The sequence below is a fragment of the Scylla paramamosain genome, chromosome 46 (assembly GCF_035594125.1).
Source record: "Scylla paramamosain isolate STU-SP2022 chromosome 46, ASM3559412v1, whole genome shotgun sequence".
Taxonomy (NCBI): Eukaryota; Metazoa; Arthropoda; class Malacostraca; order Decapoda; family Portunidae; genus Scylla; species Scylla paramamosain.
Window position 1 is genome coordinate 4110012 of NC_087196.1, and position 25009 is coordinate 4135020.

The 25009-nt window shown below is 41.6% G+C and overlaps 2 protein-coding genes across 2 annotated transcripts; one reads left to right on the forward strand and one right to left on the reverse strand.

Moving 5' to 3' along the window:
• The first annotated feature begins 257 nt into the window (after positions 1-257).
• On the forward strand, positions 258-24377 carry LOC135094759 (poly(U)-binding-splicing factor half pint-like). The gene is made up of 13 exons (XM_063995117.1): positions 258-298; positions 1730-1880; positions 2630-2831; positions 3533-3680; positions 3804-4262; positions 4613-4906; positions 5314-5438; positions 5943-6109; positions 6528-6669; positions 6926-7014; positions 7507-7689; positions 8244-8388; positions 16623-24377. Exons 2-13 carry the CDS (start codon positions 1741-1743, stop codon positions 16773-16775), a joined length of 2247 nt encoding a protein of 748 aa, XP_063851187.1. The 5' UTR covers positions 258-298; positions 1730-1740; the 3' UTR covers positions 16776-24377.
• On the reverse strand, positions 8707-16196 carry LOC135094731 (uncharacterized). Its single transcript, XM_063995066.1, has 2 exons — positions 16105-16196; positions 8707-15953 (listed from the first exon to the last, which is right to left on the reverse strand). The coding sequence occupies exon 2, from the start codon at positions 15603-15605 to the stop codon at positions 9186-9188; it is 6420 nt and encodes a 2139-aa protein (XP_063851136.1). The 5' UTR covers positions 15606-15953; positions 16105-16196; the 3' UTR covers positions 8707-9185.
• Positions 24378-25009: the final 632 nt, after the last annotated feature.

Below are 25009 nucleotides of genomic sequence, written 5' to 3' on the forward strand. Positions count from 1 at the left end.
TAATATCGCAATGATGAATACAATAAATTCTTATTATCCCAAACAAAAACCTCTGAAAAATTTAGAATGTATGATTTGCTCTAAACATAGTTTTGAAATATTTACAGCTGAACTACAACAAAATTAAGAAAAGGAAATGAAGATAAACATGCTGCTCATAATTTAAGTCAGAAAATTTTAATCCATAATAAAAAATATCAAGAAAATCAAATAATTCCCTGGAATTGAAACTTGAAACACCGAAATAAACAAATGAAAAACAATCTTGTGTTGAGCAGCGGGAGCAGACGCCGCTGAGGTACAGCACGTGTGTTTTTTCCATTTTTTCCCTATTTCCCTCCTTTATTCCTTAATTTCCACCCAGCCTCCAGGTGAGTAAGTATCTCTGCCTTAATTTAGCCTCCGGGAAATGAGCGTTTGGTGCTTAAAATATGAGAAAAAGGCGGAAATAATTGCGTGTTTGGCTCAGGAACTGGCCGCCTCACGTTCCTCTCGCTTGGCCATTTGTTATTTTTTGATATTTTTCATTATTTACTCTTTGATTTCGTGATATTCGTAGCATTTCAGAGCTTAGTTAATGTCTTTCCTTCCTTCCTGGTGGCGGGGGATGCTTCTAATTAGCATAGATTAAGAGAAACGAGTGTATATATGAATGTTTTGATGCTGAACGGCCAGACTCAAGAATGTGTTGTGGTAACCTCTTGTTATTTTTGTCTTTTTTCGTTATTTTCACCTGAATTTCGTCTCGTTTTTATCATTCGAAAGGTTAATCAAGGTCTTATCTTGCTTCCTGATGTCGGGAAGTGGCTGGAGATTGTGTAATTGAAGAGAAATGAGAGGAAATACGAGTGTTATTTTGACTCGGGAATGGCGTTACTCGAAATCTCTTCATGCCCACTTCAATATTTTAGTCTTTTTCGTTATTTTAATATTGATTTCTTGATATTTTGGGTATTATACTTATTACTTCAATCCCTTCTGCGTATTTAGGATGCTGGAAAATAGCCGAAGACTGCGTAAATAAAGAGAAATTAGTGAAAATATCAATGTTTTTTTTCACGCAGGAATGATCTGACCCGAGCTACCACTGGGGTTTATTTAATCCCTCCCAAGGTGTTGTGTGGAGTACTAAATGCCTCTTCTCTATTCTGGATGCTGGAATTTGATTGTTGAGCTCGTGAAATGAGAGGAATCAGCAAAAATGATTAGATCCAATATTTGCATCTTTTCAGTTCTGATATTTTTTACATTTTCTGGCATTTACACGTGAATTTGATCTGTCCCAAGGTGTTTTTTGTGTTGTCAACTTCCTCCTCTTTATTCTGGATGCCAAAAACTTACTGCCTCATGCGTGAAATAAGAATAAATGGGAAAAATTCTCTCTCTCTCTCTCTCTCTCTCTCTCTCTCTCTCTCTCTCTCTCTCTCTCTCTCTCTCTCTCTCTCTCTCTCTCTCTCTCTCTCTCTCTCTTCCTTCCTTTTCCTTCCTCCTCCTCCACTCTACACACACACACACACACACACACACACACACACACACACACACACACACACACACACACACACACACACACACACACACACACACACACACCTAACTTAACCCTCACCCTGTCCCTCTTTCTCCCACACACACCTAACCCTCACGCACACACTGAACCTAACCTACCCTAATCACACACGCACACGTAACTAAACCTAACCTAACTCCTCCCCTCCCACCCCCACAGTCCCAGGCAGAATGTGGGCTCCTCTACACATGCGCAAGATTTTCGTTGGCGGCATCGATTACACCACCACCGATGAAAGTCTGCGGGAACACTTCTCCTCCTGGGGTGACGTGGTGGATGCTGTGGTGATGAAGGACATGACCAATAACAGGTGAGGGTGGGCCAGGCTAAGTTTGGTAAGGTAGGTTAGGTTAGGTTAAGTTAGGTTAGGTTTGGTAATGTTAAGTTAGGTTTGGTTAAGTTAGGTTAGGTTAGGTTTGGTAAGGTTAGGTTAGGGTAGGTTAGGTTAGGTTAGGGTACTTACTGTGTTAATGAAGGATATGACTAACAACAGGTAAGGGGTGATGGGTTAGGTTAGGTTAGGGTAGGGTAGGATATGTTAGGTTAGGTTAGGTTAGTGTTCTTACTGTGTTGATGAAGGATGTGACTGGCAGCAGGTGAGGGAGGGTTGGTTAGGTTAAGTTAAGTTAGGTTAAGTGCAGTTAAGTTAGGTGAAGTTAGATTCAGTAAGGATAATTTTTTTCTTAAGTTTAGTTTTTAATTTTCAGTAGTCTTAGTTAAGTTTTGTTTATTTATTTATGTATTATTTATTTATTTATTTATTTATTTTATTTTTTATTTTTTTTTTTGTGAAGATAATGGTATTACTATTACTAAGGCTAGTACTACTACAATCTCTCTCTCTCTCTCTCTCTCTCTCTCTCTCTCTCTCTCTCTCTCTCTCTCTCTCTCTCTCTCAATATTTTACGTTTCTCAATACTTCTACTTCTACTTCTACTTCTACTACTACTACTACTACTACTACTACTACTACTACTACTACTACTACCACTACCACTACCACTACCATCACCACCACCTCCACACCCATCTTTACCTAACAAACTCACATCACCCCAGGTCGCGAGGGTTCGGCTTCGTGACCTTTGGCAGCCCCGAGCACGTTGACGCAGTACAGAAGGCTCGACCACACAAGGTTGATGGGCGCCTGGTGGAGACCAAGAGAGCCGTGCCAAGGGGGGAGACAAATAATTCAGTCCTCCCCACGTCCTCCCACCCTGACCCCACACACACTAGGATCTTCATTGGTGGGCTGCCACAGGTGAGAGAGAGAGAGAGAGAGAGAGAGAGAGAGAGAGAGACAGAGTGTGTGAGATGGAGAAAAAGCAATGTTTGGTAGAGAGAAAGAGAGAGAGTGCTAGTTTAAACTTCCTTTTCTTGGCTTTTTATCAATAGAGAGAGAAAGAAAGATTTGTTTAGTTAGGATGAGAGAAAGAGAGTGAGTTGAGGATATGGGACCCGCCGTGGTACAGTGGTACCGCGTGCGCTTTGGGGGCCAAGTGGTCATCAGGCGTACGGGTTCGAACCCTGGCTACGGTCCAAGGGTAGGAAGGGCATCCACTCGGGGTAACAGTTCCCAAATGCCAAATCCAAAAGTCCTTCGTCAGGAAGCACCGTCTCAGCCCTAACAGACGGGAAAACTAGATGAAAAACACACACAGGGAGATAAAGCGAGAGAGATAGAAAGAGAAATAGAGGAATAGAGATGAATAAGGTAAGAATGGAATGGAATGTGTATGAGAAAGGGAAATATTGAGAGAGAGAAAGAGAGAGAGAAAGGGAGAGAGAATCAGTCTCATTTAATCTCATATCTAGTCAGTTTCCTTCCCAATAGCTTGTCACTCCCTTAGTCAGTCAGTCAGTGATTGTTTCAGTCAGTCAGCCAGTCAATCCTTTAGTCCTTCAGTCAGCCAGCCAGCCAGTCCTTCAGCCACTAACCCCTCGTTGGTGTCCATCCCTCAGGATGTGAAGGAGGAGGACCTGGAGAATTACTTTGCTAACTTTGGCCGAGTGACTTGCATCAACATTATGTACGACAAGAACAGCGGCCGACACCGAGGCTTTGCTTTTGTGGACTTCAACGATTATGACCCTGTGGATAAAGTTCTGTGTGGGTACTGCATGTGTGTGTGTGTGTGCGTGTGAACATTGTGTTGTGGTGTTAAATACTAGTGTAAGTATGATTGTGATGTGTTTGTGTGTCAGTGTGTCATTGTGTTGGTCTATGCCGCAGTGACGAGGAACCACTCCATCAAGGGGCGCCTCATTGACGTGAAGAAGGCCATCAGCAAGTCAGACATCAGCAAGATCAAGAGCATCATGACAGGTGCCATGGCCGGCCCAGAGGCAGCCTTCCTGGCCAGCTTTGGTGGTGGCGGTGGCTCCAACGACGGCACTCCTGCCTCCACTCCCATCCCCCCTCCCCTCGGTGCCCTGCCCCCTGTGGCTGGCACCTCGGGCGGAGCCTCCATGAATGGGTCAGCTGGAGGACGGCCGGCAGCCCCGGGCACCGGCACGGGGACCAGCAGTGGTGGTGGTGCCAGCCCCGGCGGCACCCTGCCCCTGCCCCCCATGGCACACCACTTCTTCCCCCGCCTACCACTGGCTGGCCTGCCTGGGTTCTCCGCACAGCTCAGGTCCGGCTGGCAGTACAGTCTGTCCGGCAACGCTGAGGTGTTGCGCAACACTGCAGGTGAGCCGTGTACTGCTGTCTTCTCAATCTTTACTGTCTGTATCTCCACTGCTTTCCACAGCCTCTAGTTAAAGCGATGCAGGTTTTCAAAGGTTTTTATGGCTATAGTGACAGGTGAACATGATTTATTTATTATTAGCAGGAGAAACACTCTTGAAAACCAAACTTATTTCAATAGCCTTGAAAAATAGTCATGGTGAGAGCAGAGCATTCTGAATACAAGTCACTGCCACTAGTGTGCCTTACTGCCACACACACACACACACACACACACACACACACACACACACACACACACACACACACACACACACACACACACACACACACAGCCTAACCTAACCTTCCCTTACCTGCAGGAGCCATCAGCACACGACCGTCTGGTGCTCCAGCGATTGCACCAGCAGCAGCGGCGGCAGCAGCCATGACACAAGCGAACGCGTCGGCACTCTTGGCGGGCGGCAGCGAGGAGGAGGAGGAGGAGGAGGAGGAAGAAGAGCAGGTGATGGACATGGAAGAGGGAGGCAGCGAGGCGTGGGAGGGGACGAGGGGGGAGGATTCCTGCCCGCCCAGTGCCCGGGTGCTGTTCATCGAGCCTTTTTATGGAGGCTCTCACCGACAGCTCATTGCAACACTGAGGAGTGGTGAGTAGGGATCAAAGGGGGGGGGTGAGGGAGGCTGGGAGGGTAAGGGCGAAGGAAGGGTGAGGGAGAGAAGCTAGGAAGGTGTGAAAGAGGCTAGGAGGAAGAGAAAGGATGCATGGAGGAGAAACTGGAGGGAGAAATGACAGAGTGGAGAGGTGAAAGGAGACAGGGGGGATGAGGAATGCATGCAGAGAGAAGGAGGGACAGGAGACAAGGAGACAGCAAGAGAGAGGAGAGAAAGTATGAAGAATGCATGGAGGAGGAAGAGAAACAAAAGAAAACAAAAGGAAATAGAATACTGAGCTAAACCATCCTTATAAGCCAAACCACAAATTAAAAAATTTAAAAAAATTAATGAAACACCAATTCAACTCACCACAACCTTGTCTGTCTTTGTGTGTGGCCAGATGAGAGTGTAATAGGGCCAGAGGAGGCGGCACTGTTCACGCTGCCCAGCAAGAAGTGGCACTGGAGGGCTCGCACTGCTGCTCTCTATTTCTACCAGAAGATCCCAATATCCCACGTCTTCAAGGTGACTTACTGGCACTGTTTGGGTCAGCCTAGGTCGTTCCTTTAAGTGTCTGAAAGTGGTGATAGATTTTTTTTTTTTTATATAACCTTGTTTCTTTAATTTTAGTTCATTGGTTTAGATTAAGCATAGGTAAATGTGATAATTGGCCTTGTTTACTTAATTTTAGGTCATCCCTCTAATTAAGATTTTTCCTTTAATTTGAGGTCATTCTTTTAGACTAACTAGATAAATATAATTACTGATTTTATTCCTTTAGTCCTGCCCATTTCTTTATTGACTAAGGCTAATAATAAATAAATACCAGCACAAAATAAAAAAAAACATCAATAAGTCCATTCATATCATGAAAAAACACCAGCCAGTCACAACTCATCTTCCTGTCATTCCCGACCAATCAGAGCAGTTGTATTCTCTCACTCATAAATCACTCATCCAATCATAACACACATAATCTCCCTCTCGACCAATCAAAACACCCCCCCAATCTCTCTTCATCAATCACAGGTCATGTTTGCCTCCTCCACCCTCAACCTGTGCGAGCTGATTGGCCTGCGTCCGGACCTGGCTCCAGTCAAAAAGATCCTTTATTTCCATGAGAACCAGCTTGTTTATCCCGTCAAGAAACAGAAAGACAGGGACTTCCAGTATGGATATAACCAGATTCTGTCTTGGTGGGTGCCTGTCTGTCTCTCTGTCTCTCTCTTGAAATGTTAAGTCTCTCCTTCATTTTTTGTCATCGTTTTTCACTCTTATTTTGTCCAGAAGTAGAAAGGCAGGACTATTTTCTGTCTTGGTGTGTGTGTGTGTGTGTGTGTGTGTGTGTTTCTCTCTCTTGCTCTCTCTCTTTCAAATTACTAAAGTTGTTTCTCATTCTTTTTACATTGGCTGCAATACTTATAACATCTTTTCTTGCTCTCTTGATGCTTGAAACTCACATAATTTAACTCAGTCCCTCTCTTTCCTAATAGAATATAGTATATCATTGTACTGTCTATCCTAACCTAACACTGTCTTCCTCCTCTCACAGTACATTATATGTTATCATAGTACTGTCTAACCTAACCTGACACTCTCTTCCTCCCCTCACAGCCTGGTGGCCGACGTAGTGGTGTTCAACTCTCAGTACAACCTTGAATCGTTCCTGCGGGAGATGCCAAGACATCTCAAGCTGCAGCCTGACCATCGACCAGACACACACAGCTTGGTGGAGGCTGTGCGTGCCAAGTCCAGGGTAAGCAGGCTGGCAGGAAGGCAGGGAGGGGAGAGAACAGGGAGGCAGGGTGACACTATTACTAAGACAAACTGAATATTAAGTACAGTTAAAGCTAGACTTTTCACACCACAATTAGATAATAAATAAATAAATAGATAGATTACTTAGAACACTGCCTATATTACTAAGACAAACTCCACATCAAGTATATTTAACCACAAACTCTTTACACCACCTATTTAAGCACAGCACCTCACCTCTCCTAATCTGGCAGGTTCTGTTTTTCCCTGTCAACATCTCCCACAAGACTCGCTCACCCAAGGACGCCCTGGAGCCCCTTCACATCATCTGGCCACACCGCTGGTAAGGACACACCCCCACAACTCTCACTCACATACGTGCTGCCTTGGAAATGTAGCACAGCATAAGAAAACACAAGAAAACGGCCTCTATTGCATCTGCTGATTTAGAAATTCCATCAGAATTATGTCTCTCCAAGGAGTGTAAATTTTAAAAGCCTTTGTCCCCCTCACACTATCTTGCACCTACTGTCTAGTTTCCTGTCACAGTTTAACACTCAATATTCTGTCATTCTCTCTCTCTCAGTTTCACTCCTACCGTCCATATCACTATCCTGTTCCCTCATTCTCTCCCTGCTTCACTCCCATAACCTTTAAGTTTCTGTCACAATCTTTAAAACACTAAACTTACATTCCATTCTCTCATTCCCTCACTGTTTCACTCCTGCAGCCTCTCATTCTCTCTGCTTCACTCCTACAATCACTAAATTCCTGTCACACCATGCCACATTCCCCAGGTTCAGTTCCTCACCCAACCTCCTTCTCATTCTTTCAGGGAGCATGACAAGGACCCCACCACAATGTTCAAGGTATTGTTCCAGCTGGCAGAGGCTGGGCTTAACTTCAGGGTGTGTGTGTTGGGCCAGTCCTTCTCGGAGAACCCACCAATCTTCAACGAGGCTCGGCAGAGACTGGCCAACTTCATCACCCACTGGGGATATGCTGAGAGCCGGGAAAAGTGTGTTGTTTGCTGTTTTTATTTGTTTATCTTAAATTTTCTTGTTATGTTTTTTTTTTTAGTTTTCAGGGTGCTGTCTTAAGTTTGTCATTTACTGGGGTTATGTTGAAGGCTAGAAAAGTGTGTTGTTTCTTGTTTCTCTTGTGTTTTATTGCTTGAAAGGTGTTGTGTTGTTTTGCAGTGTTTTGTTCTTGCTTTTTAGAATGCTTTCACAGTTTGTTTTGAAGTTGAAGAGCTAATTTTTCTTTGAAATGGATGTAGTTCATCAGGCTATTTATAATTCATAGTGGATTCACTAAATCAGTATAGAAATAAAAACAATATAATAATAATCTTATCTTCCCCACAACTTGAAAAAATCAGAGACTACATTCACTCACATTAGGAAAAACAAATAGTGTTGATAGTGCAACAATTCGCTAATAGTATGCATTGCAGAATACAGTATTAACACCACAACACTCACTAGTACTGTATGTGTTGCAGGATACACCATTAGTGGCACAAGTAGCAAGTATTAACGGCACAACACTCACCAGTATTGTGTGTTGCAGGTACTGGGAGCTGCTGCATACTGGGGACGTGGTGGTTTCGACAGCTCACCATGAGTTCTTTGGGGTGGCAATGCTGGAGGCTGTGGGTGCTGGCTGCTTCCCCATCTGCCCCAACAGGCTAGTCTACCCAGAGATATTTCCTCAGGTGAGACTGTACACTGGAACACACAGCCTGCTTTAATACTTCCTTCTCCCTTTAGGCCGGTTCACTCCAGGAAACTTCTAAATTTTCATGGATGAGTGGATAGGTGGAGTGGATAGGTGGATGTTTCTTGAGTCAGCTAGTCAGTTTGTAGCCGCACCGGCTGGGCATCAATTGGCTCTCAGGTGATCTGTTTTACTGATCACACCCATCATCGTAGGGTCGAGGAAAGGCAGTTCTCTCTCTGACGTTTATTGATGAGGTAGGCATGACCGTAAGAACTGCGAACAAGTTCTCGGTCTCAATTTCTTACAAAATAACATTATACACTGATATTAAACACTTTCAACATATTACAATATTCATTAACAATACATGCAATTGACTTAGCACTATGACAATCAGTTTTTACTACAAAATTAAAGTATTTACCTCGGTCACCATCCTGCCCGTCTTTGTCTGAGCGCGACTTGGCCGTGAGTGATGCCCGAAGGCGACTAGCAGGTTAACCCCACACTACCAACAAGTGAGCATCGGCTTCGGTGCTTAATATAGCATTAAATACTGATACTTACACATATTACACGTTTTCATGCAAATAGAAAACTATTGAACATTTCACTTATATATGCCGAGGAATAATCACATGAGGTACATACGCTTTACACACAGTAACATGGCTCCCCTAAATTGTGTAACAATTTACCTTAAATTAAGATTAGTATGTACCTTAAAACTAGGATTAGCACATAATATGTTTTGTTACACTGGCTCCTTGGCGGGGATGCTCCGGTCTATTATTATGCATTACCTTCTAACAGCAATACTAGACTATGTATTGGCCTCTCTATGATGGTCCTGTTTGCCTTTATGTGTCTTCCCTGGTTGTCGAGATTACAGTCTGAAACCAGGACCTTAACCTTTCTTACTAGGCCATCATGATCAGGAGATACTTCTGTTACTCTTCCCAGTTTCCACTGGTTCCTTGCTAAATTCTGATCTTTGATGATAACTATGTCATTTACACTGAGATTCCTCTTTGGTGTTGTCCACTTGTTTCTAAGCTGTAGGAATTGCACATACTCCTTTTTCCACCTGGACCAGAACTGGTTGGCCAGGTATTGTGCTCTGCGCCATCTCTTTATGCAGTACAGGTCCTTCTTAATGAAAATGCTTGGAGGAGGCAGTACTACCTTTGTTTTCATAGTTAACAAATTACTGGGTGTCAACGGTGTAAGACTTTCTGGGGAGTTAAGATGGTCCACAGTTAGGGGACGACCATTAACTATATTTTCTGCTTCAACTAGGAAGGTTCTCAGATCTTGGTCATCTAACTGAGTACCATGCTGATCAAGCAACACAGAGAGTACATTTCTCACTGTGCGTATCTGCCTCTCCCAAACACCTCCCATGTGACTGGAATTGGGTACATTCATGTTAAAAACAATCCAGTCACACTGATCTTTCACGAGTTCTTGTCTGACTTTATTGTTATTTAATTCTTTTAAGCATTTCTCATACTCTGATTTGGCTCCTACAAAGTTAGTTCCCTGGTCACATCTCAACTGTCTTACAGGCCCTCTTCGTCCTACAAAGCGACGGTATGCACTTAGGAAGGAACTTGTATCCATGCTGTTGGCTGTCTCTATGTGCACAGCTCTACATGCCATGCAAGTAAAGAGCACTCCATATCTTTTAAGCTCTTTACGCCCCTCTTTGACATAGAAAGGGCCAAAGAAATCTACTGCTGAGTATGTAAAAGGAGGTGATGGTTCTAGTCTGTCAATAGGCAGGTCTGCCATCTTCTGTCCCTGTGTTGTACTTCTAACTTTACGACAGATAATGCACTTTGAAATGTGCCTTGATACTAGGGATGATCCTCCTACTATCCAGTATCCACATGACCTGATTTCATTTAAAGTTATGCCCCTGCCTTGATGATTTGTCCTTTTGTGATGGTGGCATATTATCAGCTGGGTTATGTGAGATGTTTTGGGGAGGATGACTGGATGTTTGGATTCATCTGTCAAATTAGAAAGCCTCAATCTTCCTCCTACTCTCATGATACCATTTTTGTCAATGTAGGGATCTAACTTATAGAGGGAACTGGTCTTGTCTATCACTTTTGTTCCCTTGCCATTGTCTCCTTTAATTAAAGAATTATGGTTAGCAGATGATTTCAGTACATTTATTTCCTTTTGGAATGCCTTTGATTGCAGTTGTTTTATAATTACATTTTCAGCTTCTGACACTTCTGCTACATTTACTGGCTTATATGTGTTTCCCTTTACTTTAGTAGTGCCATCACCTTTTCCTCTGAAGCTGTTCAGAAGCTTGAGGCATACAGCAACTGCCCTCTTTGCTTTAAACCAATCTGAAAAATACTCAAGTCTTTCTAGTATATCTGTGGGCTGTTGTGTACCTACAGCATGGCATACAACTTTCTTCACTTCTGGATCATTCTCATTTATGACCTTGTACTGGGAATGGCTATCCATTTTGCTATGTTGCCAAAGGAATTCTGGGCCATTCCACCAGATCTTGCTATTACACAATTCATCTGCTGTCATGCCTCTAGATGCATGATCTGCTGGGTTATACTGTGTCTCTACAAATTTCCACTGATCTGGTGAAGTGTGATCTCTTATTGTTTCTACTCTATTTGCAACATATACATGGAATCTCTTTGCTTCATTTGCAATGTAACCAAGGACTACTTTGCTGTCTGTCCAAAATACTTCTTCCACATTATTATACTCAAGTTCTCCCTTCAAGAGTTTATGGATTCTAACTGACACCACTGCTGCTGCTAGTTCTAGTCTGGGAATTGTTATGGTTTTTAGAGGTGTGACACGTGACTTTGCCATTACTAATGCACAATGAATTTGGCCAATCTTGCTAATTAATCTAATATATGAGCACTGGCCATATCCCTCTTGACAGGCATCTGAAAAGTGATGGAGTTCAACCTTTTCTACTTCCCCAAAGTCATCAGGTTTGTAGCATCTAGGTACCTTTAACTGATCTAGTTTGTGCAGCTCATCCTTCCATTTTATCCATTTAGGTTTGACATAATCTGGCACCTCATCATCCCAATCAACTGCATTCTTACATAATTCTTGTAAAATTTGCTTTCCAGTCAGTATGAGAGGTGACACTAGACCTAATGGATCATATATAGAGCTCACTGTTGACAGAATGCCTCTCCTGGTGAGTGGCTTGTCTTTCAGCTTTATTCTAAATTGAAATGTGTCAGATTCTATGCACCACTCAACTCCCAAAGTTCTTTCTATAGGCAGTGTGTCTTCATTCTTACTAAAATCCAAACTTTTAATTCCATCTGCTCTCTCATGAGGAGAAATTGCAGCTAATACATCTTTGTTGTTTGACAAGAACTTATGAAGGTTAAAACCTCCCTTGTAACATAATTCTTTGCTCTGCTGAATAAGAGTGACAGCTTCATCCATTGTAGCTACTGACTTCAAACCATCATCAACATAAAAGTTGTTTCTTACAAACTTGGCTGCATCAGATCCACACCCGTAGTCATCTGCAGCTTTCTTAAGAGCAAAGTTGGCTACACTTGGAGATGAAGTAGCTCCAAACAGGTGAGCTGTCATCCTGTATTCAGCTATCTTATTATTAAGGTCACCACTTTCCCACCAAAGGAATCTTAACATGTCTCTGTGTTCTGGGTTGACTTTCACTTGATGGTACATTGCTTCTATATCACATACAAGTGCAATGCTTTCTTGCCTAAACCTACACAATACTCCAATAAGTTTGTTGGTAAGGTCTGGGCCTTGTAACAGGTGACTGTTTAATGACTGGTTCCTGTAGTTTGCACTACAGTCAAATACAACTCTCAACTTCTTTGGCTTTCTTGGATGATAGACTCCATGATGTGGAATGTACCAGACCTTACCATCATTCCTAACTAAATCCTTTGTCGGTACAACCTCTGCATAACCTTTTGTAATCATATCATCCATGAACACTTTGTAATCACCTTTGTGTTGATTATCCTTCTCAAGTTTACCTCTTAACTTCTTGAATCTCTGCTCTGCTAATAGTTTGTTGTTTGGAAGCTTGACGTTATCATCTTTAAGAGGAAGGGGCAACTCATAATGGCCATCCTTCAGCTGATGTACTCCTTCTTTCATCTTACTCATAAACCTTTTATCTTCATATGATAATGGAGTGTCAGCTGACTTTCTATCACTGAAGTCAAGTTCAAACATATCTCTCACTTGAGAAGGATTAATCATCTCTTTGGTTTTAGTAGGAACCACTAAGAAATTAACCCTCTTTTCTTCATTGATTTCTACTTCTTGTGTCACTGTTCTGTAGACTACCACTGTATCCTCCAATGGACTTGAATGGGGTGAGATTTTACCAATGATCCCCCAACCTAGCTCTGTCCTACGAGCATAGGGATGCTTCTTACTATCACCTGCTATTTGCTCTTCTGCCATAATGGCTTCTGCACAATCAAGACCAATGAGAAGTCCTATGTCAATGTTTGGGTCATATTTCATTAGTTTGTCAGAGATTGCCTTTAAGTGGGGCCAGTCACAAGCAGTCTCAGGCCTTGGTATCTGACTCCGTCCAGCTGAAATGTTTTCTGTTGAATATGCTGAAGGGACTGATATTTCCACTTCTTCATTATAACCTCTTACTTTAAGTCCATGAATTTTGATAGAATCAGTGATTTGTTTTCCACTTATTGTGTGGATATTGAGTGACACTGATGGTCCACTAACTCCCAATTTATTCAGAGTGCTTTCCTTGATGAATGAAGCATCAGACTGCTCATCCAGCAGGGCATACACTAAAAATTTATTCTCTTCGTTACTAACATGATGTAACCATACAGGAACTATCATGGTGTGCATGTCATGTGTCACTGATTCTGTAACTTTGACCTTATTGGCTACTACTGTGGGTTTATCATCTTTAGGCTGAGTTGCTTGTGCTGGCACCTTTTGGCTCTCAGTTCTTGTCATGTCATCAGTGTGAAGAGCTGTGGGATGGTATCTCTGACATACTTTACAAACTTTCCTTCTTCTGCAATCCTTTCCTTTGTGACCCATTTTTAGACACCCTGTACATAACCGTTTTTCTTTAGCAAATTTGTACCTAGTATTACCATCAAGTTTGGCAAATTCCTTGCAATCATCTAAATCATGATCCTTTGTACAGTAGTGACAGAATCGTCCTTTCCTTTCCAGGTCCTTGGGATACTGTTTGTTGGCTTGTACATTTACTTTACTTTGGAATGACCACATTGGTTTTTCCTCAATTGCTTTAGCCATGAAAGTTCTACTCCCTCTATTCTTTGTCATGATGTTTGATTCCCTTGGTTTCCAATTGGTTGCCCATGTTTGAGTTTTGATCCAGTCATTTACTTCCCTACTTACTGAATTCCAGGAAAGAAATGGATTGCTTGCTCCTTTTGCTTCGTTCTGGACAAATTCACATAACATTTCAAAGGGTGGGTGGTGCTCTTCATTGCTACTAGAAGTGTTATTACTGTTAGTATCAAGATATATCATCGCTTGCTTTCTCCAGTCATGAACAACATGTTCAGGGAGTTTTGCTAGCACCTTTCTCTGCTCTCTAGGGTCATTCAGAAATGACAAATAAGAAGTGTGTTTCATTGCAGCTAAACAGCACTTCAAAAAATCTGAGAAAGCTGTTAATGCTGGACCATTATGCGGAGAGATTGGTAGCCAATTCATTAACTTATTTGTGTAAGCATCAGCTATGATGCTTTTGTTTCCAAATCTATCACTAAGAATTTTCTTTGCTTGCACATAGTCAGCATCAGAGTTAAAGTGCATTAACATTTTAATGGCATTCTTTGCCTCACCAGTTGTATACCTCTCTAAGTAGGCAAGTCTCTCTTTACCAACAGAAGTTTTAGACTCTACATAAGTTTCAAAGTTTTTCAACCAACTTGGAAATTCCATGGGTTCTCCATCAAAAGTGTTAGGCTCTATTGGAGGGAGGCTCCACTTGGGATCAGGTATGTTGATTGCAAAGGTTCCCCCAGGATGGGAAAAGGATTGATGATTCTGTCTCACATTATTCACATTATTAGGCATGTTGACATTATGAGTGTGTCTACGAGAGCTTGGTACAAGACTTTGAGCTGTAGGGTTGAGATTTATTACCTGAGGTTCACTAAATATTTGTCCATCTACTTCATTTGTCATCAATTCATTATCTCTATTGCAAGAAGAAGGTTTCTGTGGGTCATGGAATGTAACATATTTGTGAGGCATGGCATTGTCACTTTGTTGATTTGCAATTGCTTGTGCTTTCATTTCATTTTGTGACTCTATGTATTGTTGAAGATAACTTTGCTTCTCTACACTTTCATCATTACCTGGAAACATTTTTACTTCTTCTTCAACTAAGCTAAGAGCATTAAGTTCTGCACTAGCAACTGCTAAATCTCTCTCTTTCTTTTTCTTTGAGAACATTGCTTCTGCCTCTGCTTTTGTCTTAGCTAACATAACTTCTGCCTCTGCTAAACTATCATGATATTCCATTTCCTTTCTAAGTCTGGCTACCTTTGCTGCTGCTTCTTGCTTTCTTTGTGCTGCTGATGAACGTGATGAAGTAGATGAGACTCTAGAATGTCTAGACCGTTTGCTAGAACAAATTGATCCTCTGTCATTCTTTAACTCCTTTCTTTTACATTCTATACTTTCTAATATTTCATGGTGAACTTGTTGATTGTGTTCCAGCTCTTCAGTTAGCTCCTCTGACCTTTCTGGCTCTAGTTCCACCAGCTTTGTGTATTCCACATAATACTGCTGAAATGCCTCTATTACTTCACTTGACATGGGCTCTAATTCAAAGGGGCTAATTACAATTTTTAATCCTTTCTTAATTTTGCTGGTAACACTGCTCCATTTACGCTTACAGGACTCTGCTCTTCCTTTGGTTACACTGACTTGATATTCTCTTCCTTTATCGGTTGGCACTCGCTCCCTGACACTAACTTCTTCAATACAAGTTTGATCCCTGTCCACTTGCTCACCCTCACCTTCCCTAAGGCCATCTACGGCATTAATTTCCTCAGTATCAGACATATCTAACAACTTAATTGTGTCAATACTGAGACACTGAAAGAGCAATTTAAAATTACCACTCTTAATACTAGCTAATTGTGGGTAATTTTCACTTAGGCTACTCAATTCAGTGCACATACATACTATTATACTTTCTTGCCTGTGACCATGGGTTCTACAAAATGGTGGCGAGGCACAGTGGGTAGAAGGGAGTGGTTGTCGTCAAGGGTAGAGCTGACCCCGGGGCCTCTGAGGTCAACCTTTAGGCTTACGTCAGCGTCCCCTCGTCCTGTGACTCACTCTTGCTGCGGTTTCACATGGAGCCAATTTCTTGCTTGTAGGCCGAGTTCTTACTGTAGCCGCACCGGCTGGGCATCAATTGGCTCTCAGGTGATCTGTTTTACTGATCACACCCATCATCGTAGGGTCGAGGAAAGGCAGTTCTCTCTCTGACGTTTATTGATGAGGTAGGCATGACCGTAAGAACTGCGAACAAGTTCTCGGTCTCAATTTCTTACAAAATAACATTATACACTGATATTAAACACTTTCAACATATTACAATATTCATTAACAATACATGCAATTGACTTAGCACTATGACAATCAGTTTTTACTACAAAATTAAAGTATTTACCTCGGTCACCATCCTGCCCGTCTTTGTCTGAGCGCGACTTGGCCGTGAGTGATGCCCGAAGGCGACTAGCAGGTTAACCCCACACTACCAACAAGTGAGCATCGGCTTCGGTGCTTAATATAGCATTAAATACTGATACTTACACATATTACACGTTTTCATGCAAATAGAAAACTATTGAACATTTCACTTATATATGCCGAGGAATAATCACATGAGGTACATACGCTTTACACACAGTAACACAGTTAATTCACAAACCCACATCTGGTCAGCCCATCAGTCAATTAGTTAGCCATTCTTCCAGTTAGTCAGTCAACCAGTCTGTCAGTCAGCCAGTCATCCACCTAGTTAAGTCACAGCCACCCATCCACCAGTGTGCCAGTCACTCACTTCATTACCTCTGTACAACACCACACAACAGCTACATATTGTTTAACTGGTCCATTTAAGTCACACAGGGTCTCGTCTACTCCTCCACCTGTCCGTCTGATCCCCTGTGCCTCTCCTACCCACAGGAATGTCTGTACAACACCACACAACAGCTGCAGAAGAGCCTAGCCCAGTGGTGTGCCCGGCCCCAGTTGGTACGCTCCAAGAAGGTGAACCTGGACCTCAACACATTCTCCTGGGCCACCCTCAAGCAACAGTACCGGGACCTGCTCACCTAACTGTGGCCTCTTCCCCCACCACCAACCCCCCCTCCACTCCCCCAAGCCTTCACCGCCACCTAGTACAATATCAGTAACCACCAGTAACAGTCACGCATAGACCACCACAGTGTCTGGTCATGTTTGGGTCGTGTTTGGGTTGTGTTTGGGTCATGTCGTATGCTGCACAGGGCTAGGCAGTGTCTCAGGGAGGGCAGAGGTCAAGGTGTTCTTGGTAATGTGTGCAGTGACCCCAGTGGCTGAGGTCAGGTCAGTGAGGTGGGCTTGCGTTGGTCTCGGTCTGCTGTGCTCAAGCCTTCTCTTGTCATGTGTGTGTAACTACATCATTGGGTTACGCTTCCATGGGGATCTCTGGAAAGTGTTTTTTTTTACTTTTGCAACAAAGTGATACATATTTTTCTTAGTGGTGAGGTGAAATAATTAATTTTTTCATTCGTGTTTCATTCTCATTGGCTGACAGTTCCTGAGGCATCAATGATAGTACAGCTTCATGGCTCTGAGGTAAAGTAATATGCATTTTCTCATCTTGATCCTTACTTACTGACCTGCAGTTCCTTTTTGCATCAGTTTCTTGGCTCTCAGATGAAGCAATAAGTGTTTTTCTGTCTTGTTCCTTCACTGGCCAAAAGTTCCATAGTTTCTTTGCTCTGAGGTGAAGTAACATTTTTTATCTTGTTCCTCGCTCATTGTTTAACAGTTCCTTAACCATCAGTGGTAATGCAGTTTCTTCTGTCTCAGATGAAGGAATATGTATTTTTATCTTGTTTCTCACTCATTGACTTACAGTTCCTAAGCCATCACTTTGTTCCTCACTCAGTCATACCTTATACAGCATTTCATCTTCCTTGTCTATTGAAGCAAGTACTTTTCCTGCCAGTCATAAAAATTAATATACATTTCATCTTGTTCCTCAGTCATAATTTATCTTGTGCATGTTTTCATCTCTCTCTCTCTCTCTCTCTCTCTCTCTCTCTCTCCTTGTCAGATGGGTTTCCTTACTTAGGATCTTCATCAGTGCAGACAGAAAGTGCAGTTTGTAATGCAAGGATGAGAGAGAGTGTCCCTTGCTTCACTTCACTTGGTTTAATGTCTATTGTCAAAGAAATGGAGTTTTATGGGCACTTCTTAACTTGCTAGCACTTTTAACAGTTTTTCCTCACAATGTCTTCTTTAAATTTCTCTTTTAGGTTCTCGATGCAAAAATTTCACAACCTTGTTTGATTCTTACGATGCATCATGATGGCTCTTGCATTCATTATTGACTTAAGGTGCATCTTAACAATTTCTCTTCATATCTCTTCATTACCAACACAAAATACGCATCTTGCAAATCTCCCATCATGTTGCCAGTTCAGAAGTTTTATAATCTTGTATAATTCATAACTTCCATCATTATAATTCTTGTCATTATTAGCATTATCAGCTTTTAAGAGACTCATTACCAACATGCTTGGTAAACATACAAAGGTACAGTTTATTTTCTTTCATCTGCTTGTCATGATTCTGTAATTGTTTTAGTTCCCAGTCCATCTTATTGATTTTCCTCAGCAGCTGGGGTCTGTCTGTCTGTCTGCCTGTGTGTCTGTCATTCTGTCTCTGTGTCAGCATTCGTCACCCACTTGGCTGTGTTTTGATGGAGTGGGGAGTGTAGCTTTCTGAAGTGATGGGTAGTTGTATGCAGAAGTGATAGGGCTGTTACACACACACACACACACACACACACACACACACACACACACACACACACACACACACACACACACACATATCCTACTACTACACATAACACAGCATTAACTTTACCAACACAATTTAGTTCTTTAGTGCTGCTGCTACTACTACTACTACTACTACTACTACTACTACTACTACTACTACTACTACTACTACTACTACTACTACTTCTACTACTATTATTACTACTACTACTACTACACAACACTAGCATTATAATTTTGTACTTTAGTTAGTTGGGGAGTGTGGTGGTTTTGAAAAATTAACATAAACAGAAACTTTACTACTGCTACTACTACTACTACTACTACTAAACAACACCACATTAGCTTAACCCACATATATTTTGTTTATTAATGGGGGAAGGTGGTGGCCATTGGAAATGTAATCGAAAGATAATCATTTTAAAAGTAATCTAAATAAAAACGCAGATTCGGAACATGAAAACAATGCCATAGACTAAATAACCCAAGAAAAAAGGCCAAAAATGTGTAGTGATCGATGCTATTAAGTTATTGACAATTATTCCTAGCCGCAAGTAGTTATTATTATTATTATTACTGCTTATACTTTTCCCCTGAATTCTCGTAGGGACTAATTTTCCAGGCTTGCGTCCTTTGTCACACTCCCTGCCCTCCGTGCCCCACTCCTGTCTTGGCAGAACCAAATATTCGGTTACTCAGTGAAGCAGCAGTCATGGGTCCACTCCCTCCTTCAGTCTTTAACTCTAATCTGCAAACAGTCATCTTACGGGGTCTAATAACTGATAGATTCCAGCCAGATGAGAGGGTGTGGTACCCAATCAGCATCGGAGTGGTTGTGTTACTTGCTACCTGTGTTGAGATGCATTCACTTCCCCTTGCTGTCTTTGGTGGGGCTGGAATGTACTTTCATTAATACGTCAATTTCACCTCCTGTGTTAGATGAGGCTGGGCAGTACTCACATTAAAACCCATTCATTTCCCATCTCTATTTTTGGTGATGTTAAGAAGTCTGTACGTTAAGACATTAATTTCACCTGTATGTTGAGTGGAGTTTTGTTATAGCGCTCTTTTCCATGACCAATAGCAGCGTGTGGTGGCGGCCCTTCAAGAGTCCATTGTGTCTTGTTCCCTTGGCAATGTTTTGTTCCTGGCATTGAATGCAGTTAGTTAGACTTCCTGCATCTCAGTGTATTGTGTCTGGTTCCCTTTGCCTGCAGCAGCTTCGTGGGGCTCAGATCTTCGCTGGTGTGTGTGTGTGCGTGTGTGTACGTTTGATATTTTTATTTTACTCAACACAGACCATTTTCCTCACAGTGGCTCAGATGTTATAGATTTGTAGGCTTTTTGTTTTGGGATTCGTTGGTGAGAGTTTAGCTTTTCTCATTAGTAGGAAAAGGTACAGTTTCATTTTTTTGTAACCAAGGGAAAGTAGTTGAAGTATTTTTTTTTTTTTAACATGACACGGCATTATTGTTACTTTTTAGCAATTCTAGATAGTCAGAATGATCATCACAAGCAATAACTGCCTGGAAGCAAGCAAGTCTTTTCGTAGCCTAAGACTCACAGACGTACATAGTTCATTCTTTGTAAATTTGTACCATAACGTAACGTCTCGATAAATTTTATACCGTAGCTTCTGTTTTGACACAAGTCGCGTAAACTAACTCGTGTTTCTTCAGTCCTTCTTTTAGATACACGTGCCATCAGGAAACATTTTTGATCAAAGGATGTATGTAAATTTGAAGAGCTGTAGTGTTGATTCAATTCAGAACGTAGCAAAGTGAAGTTTTCAGTGTCTAGCATCTCTTTGTACGTAGTGAGGATGTCCTACTGTTTGTCATACTGTCATCACAGAGAAATGCATTAACACACTCACCCAGACAGAGCAAAGTATGCCAGGAAACACAGTAGGCCAGCCAGGTGTAGATGTAGGTGTAGGTGTGTGTGTGTGTGCACCGTGGCCACACCAGATAACACCAGATTAGTTGCAGCACTTCACTGTGAGAGGAGGAAATGCCTTCCTTCTGTCCTGTTTGTCATGAGAGTTAGAATTCAGTAACCTGATTGTTTTGTGACTTGTTTTCCTTGCTAATGATTCTTGTCAAGTATAAATCCAGCAAAACTTGACATCAGATGACTTGAGACTGAAGGAAAAGCAAGTATATATCAAAGGAGTGTTTCATATATTATTAGTTGTCAAGTAATCTGCTTCTCTTGTCATGTTTCCTGTCTTGTTCTATGATCCTATGACAGTCTTACAAAACCTGACATCAGATCACTAGAAACTGAAAGAAAACTAAGTGTATGTTTCTAGACAACAAGTAATCTGCCTTTCCTTTTCTTGTGATATGCATTTTTCCTCAGTCTCATCTTCTGATCCAGTGGAAACCTTACAAAACCCAACATCACATGACTTGGGAATGAAGGAAAACAAAGCACGCAAAGTCTTGTTGGTTACTTAACGTCTAACTTCATGTAGCAGGAGCAGCATCTACCATCACTGCAGAAACATGAGCAAGAGCAAACCTAACCTAACCTAAGTGCGTGTGAGCAACTTAGCGAACCTAACGTAACAAATCCTGTGGTGGTTTCTGTGGGGACATGTTCTGGCTGCGACTTGTGAGGAAGATGCGTCGTGTGGCGTAAACACTGCCTGAAGGGAGGGCTGACAGGGGGGAGGGGGTGCCCAAAACGAGGCAATAGTGCGTAGACTCTTTGTCAAGTAGGCAGCAACCGTAGCGGGCGGCAGCAGCAGCAGTCTGGCGGTTACATATGTAGGGAGTGAGTACAGGTCCTTATCTCTAGTGTGGCGGTTCATCGTACTTACGGTAACATTTCAACAGTAGTCTCGGCTAGCCAGTACTGGATGTTGTGTGTTCTTCAGCAGCAGAGGGGGAGGTGTTCGTGCATCACTCCGGACACTGAATGAATCTTGCAGGAGAGGAGGAGGTGGGAGTTAAAATTCACGTTATTGGGTTCCCACATCCCTGCTGCCTCTGAACACACTGTAGCTTAGGTAGATTGTAAGACACATGTAGGGAAAGTCTCGAGAAAGCGTAGTGATGTCGAGTTAACGTAGCGGTAACTTACTCTGAGGCTAAACGTAGACACAGCTTGACTGAGTGTGGTAGGAACGTACATGTTTGTCATCCTCTTGGGTCTTATACGATGCATGCTTGTCTGGTTCCTCCATTCTTCTCTCTCTCTCTGCCTTCTGATGACCCACTTTTGATGTACAGCTGTAGTGTTTTGTATGTGTGTGTGTGTGTATGTGTGTGTCAGGGTTCTGTATGTGTCTGTGAGATTGAAATGCCTGTGTGTGTGTGTGTGTGTGTTTGATATAAAAGTTAAAATCTTATTGGTAATTCAATACATTATTTTGCTAATTCAGTGTTATGTGTTCCTTTGCATTGTGTGTGTGTGTGTGTGTGTGTGTGTGTGTGTTTGCAAAATCCATCTCTCATTCTATTTGAATGGCAGGAAGAAGGAATCCATAATAATCTTCATAATTGTGTTTTTTGTCCCGCTCTTAATGGCATTTCCTTTCTTATGTGGCTCAACTTTTTGGTGTGACATTGACAGACTTGTGTGTCTTGTCTGATCTTTCCTGAGACACAAGATTTTTGTCACCATTGCATTCAGAAAATCAACATTTTGAATCACACTTTCTGGCTGTTGTAATGTGTAGTGTTTACCTCATGGGGTGTGTGTGTGCGTGCGCGCATGTGTGTGTGTGTGTGTTGTTATCTGTGTAATGTTTATCTCATGGGATCTTTGAGGTGTGTGTATGTATGAGTGTATCTTAGTGTGTATGTGACTTTTTTTTTTAGATACTACAGTTATTTTGAATGATTACTGTCTGATTCCTGCGACCTGTCATATGGAAATTACCCTCATCCTCAAACTCACACAGGAAATAATGCTAAACTGTACTGCAGAAATTAATATTACTGCCATTCTGTATGTAGGAATGTGTTCATGTGTTTGTGTGTGTGTGTTGCTCTGTCACAAAACTACATACAAACATACACAACACTAGTATCACAATATTCTAAACCACACTTACACCATTATAATTAGACTTAACAACACCACCCTCAATATACCAAACCAGACCATCACCACCACATCTCGCACCACCACCACCACATCCCAAACCATACCATTCACATCAAACACCACCACAATATTCTAGACACTTGACAATATACTTCACCACCATTACCATTATCCCAAACCCCAATACAGTAAATCACACCACTTCACAGCACCACATCACACCACCACCAGAATATTCGAGTCTTGCAGCCTCACAACCCCACACACATTGTTGTCTTTCATCAAAGGCTCTCTATCTATTGTAAGTTTATTAAGTATCCCTGTTCCTAAAACTTTTTTTTATCTTATTTTTACTTTTTTTTTTTTATTTGCTGGTTCACTCTTCTCAGCAAAGACTGATAAGGAATGTGTGTGTTTTTTGTTAATTTTTCTTTTATTTTGATTTTTTTTTCTTTTTAGCTAATTTAAAAGCAGATCTGTTTATCTTTTTTCCTGCAGTGATATTTTTGTAACTTAATTTATTATATTGACAGAATTTGTAACATAAAACACACATACAAACACACACATTAAAAAAAAAAAAACACTATTTTATCATCTGACTAATAGATGTGTAAATTAATCCAACCCAAAACACAAACACACACACACACCAGCTCTAAAAAAAAAATACACTATTAGTTTATCATCTAACTTATGAATAAGTTCACCTAATACAAAACACACACTCACACACACACACACACACACACACACACACACACTGGGTATTATGAGAGGCTGAGACAAAGGTAAACGTGCAGTAGTGTTATAGGTACATTAGATTACCTTTACTACTTTAATGTACTGCTGGGAAAATCCTAACCTGATATAGGCCTAATTAAATGCAAGACTGTATGTATATGTATGTATGTGTGTTAGCATCTGAGTCCTTTTCACCTGATCATCAACACTTCTTATACTGTCAAAATGGATCCATTATCAGTTGCTTTCGTGCATTTCTTATACCAAGTTAGGGTTTTCCCAATAGTATTAGTGTGGTGGTCGCCGTCCCTCACAGACTTGAGGTACAGTGATGGTGAACCCGAGAGTGCAAAGTCTGAGAAGTGGCTCTCCGTGTCTTAATTTATCGGCATCCAGATATCCTGTGTTAGTTCGTTACTCTATTTATCATACAGAAGTCTGCACTGCTTGACTTGTTGTGGTGTTTGCTGTTTGTTTGTGGGCGAGGAACAGGTTTGCGGTTTTACATATTAGAGGTGGATAAAGTGATTGAAAATAGAATAAGAGTAATGGATTTGAGTTTACAGTACTGAAAACTCTAAAAACTTCACACTTTGACTCGTATAAACATAGAAACATTGATTTTTTCCCACATAATCAAGCAAAATGATTAATTAACACACCAGGATCAATTTAGTACCATGAAAAAGCCAAACATAGGCCAGACAACTTTCATTCCAACTAAAGAACCCTTAAACAAAAACCATACAACCCTTTCCACCCAAAACCCTTAAACAAAAACCAAACAACTCCTGTACCACCAAAAAACCCAAGACAAACAGCAAGGAACACAAAGGAACAAGCAGCAAAGACCTCATGAACTTTTGTGTTGTGAGCAGAGTGCCTGGCCCAGCGCCCTGGCCTAGCTCGGCACACCACAGTGAGGGGCTGGGCCGGGGCGCTGGGCAAGCCGTGAATGGGAGACCTCATGTACTAGTAAGTAGGGTAGGCAACTCAGCGGAAGGTGTAGAGCTAGTGTGTCCCCTTTGCTAGATGTTACAGTGTAGTTCATATATTTTGGTAATAAATTATACTCCATTGATGCATTGCTTTTTTGGGATTTACACCTACTTATTGGAGTGATAGATTTGATTTTGTGTAGTGTTATTCTGTAGTGGTGTATGTGTGTGTGTGTGTGTGTGTGTGTGTAAGAGGGGGTCTGACCAACGGCTATAAAAGGGTAGTAAAAAGGCCCATTAGAGGTGTCAGTCCCCTAAGAGAAGAAGCAAAAAGGATTAACCAGAATTAGTAAAGATGTGTGTGTGTGTGTGTGTGTGTATGCAATACCCATAACATAATCTCACATTTAACCTCTGCCAGAACATTAAGAAACTCCACATCACTCCCACATTATTCCTCACACCAGAACGAAATCAGATATGCGCGAGTGTGAAAGACGATTGATCATATGATAAAAAAAAAACTATAAATCTGTGCTATATTCTAATAAAATATTTTGATCAATGTGTACTGACAGAACCTTAACAGAGGGGAATGAATGGATGAAAGGTAAAGTATAAGGAATTTAAACAAGAAAGATGCAATACAAGCAATACAAGGTGTAGATAAAAGATAAAGAGGAAGAAATTTATATAAGGATGAAATACAAAGATAAGTACAAACGAAGGTACTTAAGGAAGGAATTTATACAAGAATGAAATGCAAAGAAACTTA

Bases quoted from the DNA above. Each gene is read 5' to 3' on its own strand.
- LOC135094759 (XM_063995117.1), top strand. From the start codon at position 1,741: ATGTGGGCTCCTCTACACATGCGCAAGATTTTCGTTGGCGGCATCGAT. The intron at 5,439-5,942 runs GTGACTTACTGG...CATCAATCACAG, and splicing joins CAATATCCCACGTCTTCAAG to GTCATGTTTGCCTCCTCCAC. The intron at 6,110-6,527 runs GTGGGTGCCTGT...CTCCCCTCACAG, and splicing joins TATAACCAGATTCTGTCTTG to CCTGGTGGCCGACGTAGTGG.
- LOC135094731 (XM_063995066.1), bottom strand. From the start codon at position 15,605: ATGTGCACTGAATTGAGTAGCCTAAGTGAAAATTACCCACAATTAGCT.